Genomic DNA, 11,215 nt, shown 5'->3' on the forward strand with positions numbered 1-11,215 from the left:
GAACGCTCCAATCAGAAAAAAAAGTTAGCCTATTAAGTTTATTTTATGGTTTGAGGTAGGCCCACAGAATGTTATTTTGCAACAAAACGGTTTACTGGCACATAGGGTGGATATTCTTAATCACCCTTTTACCTGCTGCGACAAAGTTGGAATTAGAAGCGTGTTAGAAAGAAATAGCCTTGAAAGCCGGTTCGTGACTCGCGAGACAGAATCCATACTGTAAAGAAAAAGATAACATTTGGTCACTGTATAGCCTAAATAACATAGGCTACATATTTACATTGAAAACATCATATTTAATAAATATTAATAATTCAATTAAATATGATGTATATAATCATTAATAAATAATAACTGTACTTGTGTGTGCATTGTTGAACTTGAAGCAGGGATTTCCATTCACCAAATAGGCAACTACATTACCCATAATGCTACGCGTCTTATGGACAACGTCGTTGCGCGTTCATTGTTATTAATATAATCATTATTATTTATAAATGAAAATAATACATTATTAAGTTTCATTAAATTACAAGTTATACATAGGAGTTATTTTCGTAGGATGAGTTCGTTTTATATGTAAACCAATGAAACAGGAAGACCTTTCGCCTTTAGCCAATGACAAAACAGCTTGTTGAGACGTCGGAGCCCTGGACGATGGAAAAAGGACACACTACGCGTCTTATAACCTTATAATTTTGTTTGTTTGTATACAAAGGCAAAACAAGACACCTCTTCAAAACACCACCGCATGTTTAATCTTTTTAAAGGTAAGACTGGAACTGAGAAACAAGTCGCTCTTCGCAGTTTGCCACGGGCCATTTTAGGGTCGTTTGTCAACGCACTCCTGTTGTGGAGGGGCCCTGTGGGAGCATGACATAATGGGGGGCCGTAAGGGGTAGTTCACTTCAGATTTGCATTGTTCTCATTTGCATTGCTCTAGATTTAGTAATGTATGTACAATGTAATGCATGCTGACAGTGTTGTAATGTGTTTGTTTCGTTTGTGTAATTTTCCTCACCCAGTGCAAGACTGCAAGCAAAACGTCCTGATATATTGACGCTGTCAATGCTTCGTTCTGTCTGAAGTTACTAACTCTCCACATATAGGCTCGGCGTGTGACATGATTACATTATTTTGACAACTGAAAGCACTGGTAAATGCATAATAAACTATAATCGTTTATTCTAAATTTGCTCCAGTATGGGACAAAATATGCCCCATAGTTTTTCTAGTTATAAGATTTTTGTTGTTGTTGGTGGTGTTTCCACTTTGAAATGAACCAGAGATGATCTCTAGGATTTACTTAACACAATTGTACCATTTATTTGTGTTTAAAATGTTTTTTTTGTTTTTTTTTTGACATTTATATTTCCATTATAATATATGTGAAAGTTTAAATAAATAATAGTATGTATTTTTAAATATATGGGTTTCAATAGATGGAGGCGATGTGAAACCATCATATATTGTTAATTTGTTCTTATGAGTCATTCTGAATGACTAGATTTAGCAATATTCATAATGAATGCCATGACAGCACACATTTTTTAAATTGTAATACATAAATTGGCATACATACAAAAAGCAGAAGGTTGTACTCCAATGTAATATAATACCTATAAACAGATTAATGCAAAATAGTTCAATACATAAATTTTTTTTTTTTACCCCAGTTTGGCCCAAGTACTAAAGAATCAGTGTTTGTGCATTGTAAGTCTGTTTTTCAGCTCTAAAAATGGACGTTTTGTGTTGAAAGCCCTAAACATGAAGAAGAAAGTCAGTCCATCCCAGCAGTCAAAAGTGAAGGATATCAGTAGCACAGAAACACAGGAGACAACATGTGATGGACCAACGGCGTGTGATGCCAGCAGCGATGTTGACCTGGCCAATAAAGATTCTTCGCAGGAAAAGAAGCATCTGCAAATATCCCAAAGTGATGGCTGTTTCCTGAAGTTCTTGAACGAAGACCGTCAGAAACTGCCATCATTCTGTGACATAACTCTCATGGTCAGTGGGAAGACGTATCATGCCCACAAGGTGGTTTTGGCTTTTGGCAGTGGCTATTTTCATGCCAAATTCAGTGAAAACCCCGAATTGCACCATGTTACCATTGATAACATAGAGGGCTCCACCTTTGGACACTTGCTCAACTTCCTGTACACGTCTGAATTTGAAGTTTCAGAAAGCCAGATTCCTGCTCTGACCGAGGCGGCCTGTTTTCTGGATATGATGGAAGCTGTAAATCTTTTATCAAAGTGGGTGACACCAGCTCATACTGATGAAGACCGTGATGTTCAGCGGGTTCCCCAGGAGACCCCAGATGTCCCGCATGTCCAAACTTCAGTAGGAGCCAAGTGCTCCTTTTGCAGTCGCACGTTCTGCTACAAGAAGTCTCTGGAGAATCACCTGGCCAAGACGCACAGCGCTGATTGCCATGTTGAGGAAGAACAAAACATGGCAAGCTCATCCGCGGTCACTACCCGCCGATCTGGCCGTCAGAGGAGGACCCCTGCTAAATTTGAGAGCCAGGAGAGCGGAAATGCCCACGCCCTGTCTGGAAAACCCAGTCAAAAAACTCCAAAGGATGACGATGCTACGTTTGAGGAGCAGGAGGAAGAGGATGACGAAAGTGAGGAAGAGCAACAGAATGAGCAGGGAGAGCAAAGTAGTAAGGAGGGGCTAGAAGAAACCTCCAGTGCTGTGGAGGTCGAGGAGGCAGACCGTGAAGACGGTGAGAAGCGAGAGGAGGAGCGTGTGGCTGAACTCAGTGAGGCCGGAGAGCAGACCGAGACCCAGAAGGAGGCCGAACCGAGATCCACTCGTGCTGTTGAGGAGCAAAGCCAAGCGACGGAGGTCACCGCTCATGTCTTCCCAGAGGGACTGGCTCCCGTTGTGGTCCAGAGCGCTAACAAAAAGACTCTGAAGTGCCCCAAATGTGACAAGACCTTTGATCGCATAGGTGAGAATCGTAAAGGCTGACGGATGTAATCGGTGACTTCTCTTAATTTATTTAACAATACATTAATAATGTAGTTCAAATATATTAAAACTATAAAATATTATTACAGTTTAAAACTTAATTCAATAACTATTTTCAGTTACACTAGTTTAGGGTCCAATTCTCACTATTAACTATTTGCTTATTAGCATGCATATTACTAGGATATTGGCTGTTTATTAGTATGTATAAATCACATATTAATACCTTATTCTGCATGACCATATTCTACATCCCTTAATCCCAATAACTAAACTGAACAACTACCGTACTAACTATTAATAAGCAGGAATTAGGAGTTTATTGAGGCAAAAGTTGTAGTTAATAGTTAGTTAATAGTGTGAATTGAACCCTAAACTAAAGTGTGACCCTATTTTATATTATAATATGTTTTAAAATTTAATTTATTCCTGTGACGGCAAAGCTGAATTTTCATTTATTATTATTATCAATGATGAATACAGTCGAGCTGCTTAATGTTTTTGTGAAAACTGTGATATTTATCACTTTTTATCAATTTAATTAAGTTTTTTTTTTTAAATGTTACCGACCCCAAACTTTTGAACGTCTGTGTGCATACTATGATGTGAATATGCCTCTTCTATGATGAGCAAGTTTTTAGTTTATTAATTAAAATGTATATTTCATATTTTGACCATAAAGTCAAAAATGTCAGGGTAATACATCTGACTGTCCTGATATCATAAGGAAGGAAGCAGTTTGCATTTCTTTTTTTATTATTTGAATAAAAAATGTAAAAAGAAAGATTAATGCCATTTTGTTGTTAATGCTTTGTCTGAATCACTGCTTTGCTTTTCCTCATTTTGTAGGTAAATACGAGAGTCACACCAGAGTACACACCGGAGAAAAACCTTTCCAGTGTGACATCTGTCTTCAGTGCTACTCCACCAAATCAAACCTCACTGTGCACAAGAAGAAACATGACAGTGATACGCCCGTCCAGAGGAAAGAGCACAAATGTCCCTTCTGCAACAAGCTTCATGCCAGCAGGAAGACTCTCAGCAGACACGTGAAGAGGTGAGTGGGGATCCCGTCCCAATCCCGGATTTCACTGAATCAGAATCAGAAGAAAGAAGTTATTATTTTGCATGAAGAAAGTCAAGCCTATTTCATAACCATTAAGATTGTTTTTGCACTGTGACCATTTCTAAGCCACAATTTCTTCCAGTAAGCTTTTCAAATTAAAACATATTTTGGTATCCACATATGTATGTATGCCTTTGGTGTGCAGCTGAATAAAACAAAAAACAAAATCTGAATAACTGATTAAATCTTGGGTAGGTTCATAGAGAAATCCTAAAACGGCCTGGACAGTTTTATTGGCACCTTCTAGAAGTAGTTAAAAATTATTCCATTTCAAGCAAGTGATTCTGGTTCACAGTCGCTGATTCAGCCAGTTTGAATAATAGAGAAAATGAATCATTCTCCTGTTTTGTGTCACTATTTGTAACGCAACGAGAATGGACAAAAAAGAAAGAAAACCAGAGGATTATGTGAAGCGGTCAGACACAAGATTATAGCCAAGCATGGACAATCTCAAGGTTGCAGGCACATCTCCATAGACCTTGATGTTCCTGTTTTCACCACCCATAATGTTATTAAAGGAGAACTCCGGTCAATTTTAACATTGAGCTCATTTTTTTGTACATTTGGAGTGCTGTCAGTACAGAGAACAACGACAAAAATCGGTGTTGCCTACACCGTGTTATCCTCTTTTTAAAATAGCACCCTGTTGACTTAAATGGGGCAAGTTTTAAACCTGCTTTTAGCCTCTTAACATCCTTGATGTGTCATTACAAGTGCACAGCCATTGTGAGTGATCCCTTCAGAGTGAACACGGTGAATCTGACTGCAGTAGATGTGAAAGATATGAATAAAAATGATGTTAATTCAGCCAGCGCACATACCTGTATTTACATCCTGTTTTCGGTCGAAGTCCACAGTAGTCGATTGTCGAGTTCACGCGCGTGATCATAGGTAACTAAGCAACAGTGGAGAACTCGACAATCGACTACTGTGGACTTCGACCGAAAACAGGATGTAAATACAGGTATGTGCGCTGGCTGAATTAACAATTCAAACAATTCTAAGGAAAAAAGTCAGAATTGCGTGATAAAAAGTCGCAATTAGTTTTTTTATTTATTTATTCAGTGGTGGAAACAAGCTTCCATTAATGGGCTTCATTTTCTTCATGTAAAATATCATTTGATATCATGAAATGTGACTTAAATCAGAACAAGAAGTTGGTTCATACCATCTTTTCTTCTGCAGAATACAAAGGAAGATATTTTGAGGAATGCTGGTAACCAAACCGTTATAACCATTATATGTTTTGACCATACAATGGAAGTCAATGGGACCAACATTCTTCAAAATATCTTATTTTGTGTTGAAAATGAAACTCATACAGGTTTGTAACGACTTGAGGTTGAGTAAATGATGACAGAATTTTCATTTTTGGGTGAACAATCCCTTTAATAGATGGCAGTTATGTATTCTGTGTCTACAAAGTGAAATAAATGCATTTCCACAGTTATTAACATTGTAAACTTAGAAAATCTTTAGCTGAAGGAGTAACTGTGAATTTGACGTCTTTCTCTCTTTCTGACTGCTGCATTTCACTTCTCTATATTTTGTCCTCTTTTGGAAAGTTGTGGAAACGCTATCATGGATTTTTTCTTTTCCTACTGAAGAATCATGTTTGCTGTAGTCACACATTTACCACTTTACAAATTCACCCATCTATGATGACTTCCTCTTCTGAGAATCCTGGAAATTGGCTGCATTATCTTTCCTGTTCAGTTTATTCAGTCATCTATTGGAGAAATGTGTTTTGCTGTCACTTGCTGTAGTTTCCAGCACATCTTCTGAACTGTTGTTTTGGTGATGAAATGCTTTGTTACCAACACCTTGTCTGCTTACAGATTTCACCCTGACCACCTCCAGGAGTTTCTCACTCAGAAGAAGAAGAAGAGTGAAGGCTGGAAATGTGACGTGAGTCATTTGCCTTATTTATTTTTATACACTACATTCAAATGACCACAAAAAGCTGACGTGAAATTCTGTTCGCAAACAATTTTACAGTTGCCTGTATCATTTCTTTAACATGGCAGATCTGTCACAAGTCCTTCAGTCGTCGTCCCCATCTGGAGGAGCACATGATCTTACATTCACAGGACAAACCCTTCAAGTGTGCCTACTGTGACGAGTACTTCAAGTCACGATTTGCCCGGTTGAAGCACCAAGAAAAGTTCCATTTGGGTAAAACTTTACCTTTCTTTTTTGTGCTAATGAACAGCACCAAAAGCGTTTAACTTGTATTGGACCCAGAGAATTCCTTTAATGTTGACAAAATGTCCAATATCCAGGACCCTTTCCTTGTGACATCTGTGGTCGTCAGTTTAATGACACAGGGAACCGCAAACGTCACATCGAGTGCACACATGGGGGGAAGAGGAAATGGACCTGCTTTCTGTGTGGCAAATCGGTTCGAGAGAGGTAAGAAGCTGCTGTAATGCTCAAAACACTGATATTACCAAAACTGTATGCCAGTGCGATAATGGTTGGATGTTTTATTCAAAAACAAGCTCTCTCAGCTTATCTTTGAACATATTTTCAGGACAACCCTCAGAGAGCATCTGAGGATCCATAGCGGGGAAAAACCTCACCTGTGCAGCATCTGCGGACAAAGTTTCCGTCACGGGAGCTCCTACAGGTCTGTGAGAGTGCCGAAATACTACATACACGAAACATGGTTCACATTAGAAAAAAAAAACTAATTCTGAGAAAATATTTGCAGTTAAGCAAGCCTCTATGAAAATATTGAACTTTAATTACGCATATGCACATCTTGTTTTTGATGGAAGTCTCTTATGCTTACCAAGGCTGCAAAAATACAGTAAAAACTACAATATTGTGAAATATTATTACAATTTATAATAACTGTTTTAATATATTTTAAAATGTAATTTATTCTTGCAATTCAAAGCTGAATTTTCAGCATCATTACTCCAGTCTTCGGTGTCACATGATCCTTTAGAAATCATTATAATGTGCTGATTTTATGCTCAAAAAACATTTCTTATTATCATCAATGTTAATATTAAGCAGTTGTGCTGCTTAAGATTTTTGTGGAAACCATGATTACATTTTTTAATAAATGGAAAGTGCATTTATTATGTTAAGTATAATGCATCATTGCTGAATAAAAGTATTACTTTTTGTTTAAAAAAAATGTACTAACCCCAAATAATTAAGTAATTGGATAGGACATTAAATGTGATAGATTTATTTATCACCAGTGTTGTTACCTGTTGTTTTGTCTATATTTTAGGCTTCACCTTCGTGTTCATCATGAGGACAAGCGCTATGAATGCGAGGAATGTGGCAAAACCTTCATTCGCCATGATCATCTAAAGAAACACAAAAAAATTCATACAGGTATTTTTCAAATTCAGTCAAATGGATGTCAGCCATAATGTGATGCCTTAAATGTCTAGATGGATGACTCACTAGGATTTAAAACTGTCGACCCCCCCAAAAAATGATCACCCTCATGTCTTTCCACACCTGTTTGACTTTCTTTCTTCTGTGGAACATAAAAGAAGATACTTTGAGGAATATTGGTAACCAAAGAAACTCTCTCGGCTCCCATTAACTTCCATTGTATGGTCAAAAAATATAATGGAAATCAATTGGAACTGAAACTGGGAACCAAAATGTTAATTTCTGGATGCCCCTCATTTTGGACTATCCCTTTAAGGCCAAAAACAGTGAAATCCACCTTAAAACTATTAAACTAACCATATTAGTTTCTTCATCCTGCTCATGGATGCTTTATGTGCTCTATAAGCGTGTATTGTAGGATTATAGTCTTGTAACATTTGTTTTGTGTAGGCGAGAGAGCGCACCAGTGTGAAGAGTGTGGAAAATGCTTCCGGCGTGCCGATCACCTGACTGTCCATTATAAAAGCATTCACCTGGGAGAGAAGATCTGGCGAAGGCATGTGAACTCACACACACACACACACACACACACACACACACACACACACACACACACACACACACCGATTTCAGAAACAAAAACATTGTTTTTGTGACGATATATGCGGTCTTTGTTATGCAATACAAAATAATGCCTGCAGTTGATGTTGGTTGTGTGAGATCTGTGATGTCATGATCATGTACTGTAATTTGACAGGTATAAAGCAGTGTTGCATCAGTGTCAGGTGTGCAAGAAAGAGTTCAGGGGGAAGACCAACCTCATGTCACATTTCAGAACACATTCAGGTAAAATACGCTACCATGAAAAAGATTGTTTTAGGAAAGAAATTACTACTTTTATTCAGCAAGGATGCATTAAAAATAGTGACAGTAAAGACATTTATAATGTTAAAAAAGATTTCTGTTCTTTTGGAAAAAAAATGTATCACGGTTTCCACAAAACATGATAAGATGATAAGAAATGTTTCTTGAGCAGCAAATCATCATATTAGAATGATTTCTGAAGGATCATGTGACACTGAAGACTGGAGTAATGATGCTGAAAATTCAGCTTTGTCATTACAGGAATAAAACATCAAACAGTTATCATAAACTGTTAAAAAAAAAAAAAACTTTACAATAGGTTTTTACTGTCCTTTTGAGCAAAAAATGCAGCCTTGGTGAGCATAATAGACTTCTTTCAAAAAGATTTCAAATTCTTACTGACTGAACTGTGAATCTTTAATGGCAAATTCGTGGCATTTCTGCTACACAGTTTTTTCTGATCCGATATTTCGCTGTCCTCAGGTGAGAAACCCCATCGGTGTGTGATCTGTAACCAGACCTTCCGCATCAAGAAGACTTTGACCAAACACATGGTCATTCACTCAGATGTACGTCCTTTCAACTGCCCGCACTGCAGTGCTACCTTCAAGCGCAAGGACAAGCTGAAGTACCACGTGGACCACGTTCACAGCGCCCGCCTGCTCGACCAGCAACAGCAGAACATGCCTGTGCCCGCCGCCAGCAAGCTGACCGAGCCGTTGCCGTCAAACGAAACACCAAAACCATACCACACCGCGTCTAAGACTGTGCTGCAGAGTGTGGCGGCTGACGTCTGCGTTCCCGTGACACTCGTCCCCGTCCAGATGACTGAGGACACGGTGCACGGGGCGCCACATGGCGTCCAGCAACAGCAGACAGGCTACCAGTCCGCCACTGACCTAGTGTTCTTAGAGAAGTACACCCTCACGCCTCAGCCCACCAACATAGTGCACCCAGTGCGGCCGGACCAGATGATGGACCCTCGGGAGCAGTCGTACTTGGGCACACTATTGGGACTGGACTCGGCTTCATCTGTACAAAATATGTCTAGTGCTGAACATACTCATTAATTCAGTGCTATTACATACACGTTGTTCTTCACATCACATGAATTCCTTTTGGTCTCGTTGTGCTGTTCTCAAAGACATGGTTCACTCTAAAATGCATTCACTATTGTAATTCAAAGCAGAAAATAGTTTGGAACGACATGACGGAGAATAAATAATGACAGAATTAAAAATGTTCCTACCTTTGATATTGAAGTGAACAGCTAATAATGAATTGAGGATTCTATCATCCACATCCACTATAAACTTTGACTCTAAATGGAATCTGTATGTAAATGTCTCCTTTATAAGCCGATTGTGTTCATATATCTGACAGATAACTGCAGCGCTGATGAGTTATTATATTTGTGTCAAATCTTCTCAAGTAATTCACCACCCCTAACCAAAGTTAATCATGAAATCAGCGCACAGCTCTTTTGCTTGTGTTCTTGTAAATAAAGCATCCTGGAACTCTTGAGTTCAGGAAGTGATTTTATACTGCTTGTTCTAGTCGTTTGTTTTTTGTCTGGCTGTTCAGTCACATGGTGGGATGTTGGAAAAAAGTTTTAGAGACAACAATTATGACCACTTTCTTTGGGAAACCAGTTTTATACTGTTTGCTGTATGAATCGTTATATCTGTTTAAACCTGCACAGCCTGAAATAATAGTCTGAAAAAAAACATCTTTCTTTTTAATAGAATAGTTTATTGAACCTTTCGACAAAATCTAAAAAAAACAACAACTTAAGTTTGCATATGTGTTTTATGTTGAGTATCATATTAATACTTCAGGCTTTTATTGCTCATGCAGTAGGATTTAGTAAGAAATGCAGCTCATACTTGAGGAGGAAAAAATATGCAATTGGTGCTGTTGCTGATATTTATGTGGCCACAAAATAAGAGGAAAGTCTGATAACTTGTAATGTAAATAAATTAATCTTTATAACAGTCCAGCAGACTACTGACACAATATCAGCTAACACTCTATATCTCCCAATAATTTCTTAGTTAGATGATATTTGTTCTGCAATTATTTAGTTTTCCAACAGCATTTCCTGTCCACAGTTTGGACATATTCATGCAGCTCTCCATTTGTCCATTCACGATTCACTGCGCAGGAAATCAGCTCAAACACATGGATAAGATTACAACTAAACCTAAATGTGGCACACAAAAATGAATACATAGTTGACAGAGTTGCAAAGTGTCACTTGCACAGTAAAGTCAGCAGTAGACCAGATCTAATGTGCTACATGTTGTAGGTACAGTATTTGCCCATTTCAGTCTTTCGAGTCACACTGCCTCCCTGTGGTCAAATATCAGCAGTTCTCTTGTTCAACAGTTTAAAGTTCAAAGCCTTTATTGTCATATGCACAGTTCCCTGTACAATTAATTTATTCTGCTTTCCACAAGAATAAAGTATTAAGATTAGAAGTAACATATAAATTACAAGTATAAATATACAAGTATATAAATTATAAATATGCAAATATAGTACAGTAGCCTATAGTTGTGTAGTCTGAACAGGTCGCGTGCGTCAATGCCCGCGGTCTGGAATATGAATGTATGCGACGACAGTAGCCTAAGTCTTAAGATGAGGAGTCCGTGTTGAAATATTTTTCGGTAATATCAGGGTGATGTCAGGGTCAATGAATGTTTGACCCATTTAACACTCTGGTGGCTGTTGGATAAAAACTATTTCTTAGACGTCCTGCATTTTATATGTAGGCCTACCTTTTGCCAGTTTGTGTTGGGGTGGGAAGAGTCTTTAATAGCGGAACTGGCTTTTCTGTGGAGGTAGCTAGATGTTCTGCAAGGAGGGTAAAGGTATCTAATG

General features: G+C 38.2%; 1 protein-coding gene across 2 annotated transcripts; it reads left to right on the forward strand.

Moving 5' to 3' along the window:
- The first annotated feature begins 636 nt into the window (after positions 1–636).
- zbtb41 (zinc finger and BTB domain containing 41) lies at positions 637–9,874 on the forward strand. Of its 2 annotated transcripts, XM_084119198.1 has the most exons (12): positions 637–770; positions 1,026–1,156; positions 1,719–2,962; positions 3,832–4,039; positions 5,947–6,016; positions 6,136–6,283; positions 6,391–6,520; positions 6,642–6,737; positions 7,356–7,462; positions 7,919–8,024; positions 8,226–8,314; positions 8,816–9,874. In XM_084119198.1, the coding sequence occupies exons 3-12, from the start codon at positions 1,768–1,770 to the stop codon at positions 9,400–9,402; spliced, it is 2,736 nt and encodes a 911-aa protein (XP_083975324.1). In that variant the 5' UTR covers positions 637–770; positions 1,026–1,156; positions 1,719–1,767; the 3' UTR covers positions 9,403–9,874. The 2 variants fall into 2 exon arrangements, with proteins under 2 accessions (XP_083975324.1, XP_083975325.1); XM_084119199.1 differs by lacking the exon at positions 1,026–1,156.
- Positions 9,875–11,215: the final 1,341 nt, after the last annotated feature.

Source organism: Abramis brama, assembly GCF_963993115.1.
Source record: "Abramis brama genome assembly, chromosome: 7".
Taxonomy (NCBI): domain Eukaryota; kingdom Metazoa; phylum Chordata; class Actinopteri; order Cypriniformes; family Leuciscidae; genus Abramis; species Abramis brama.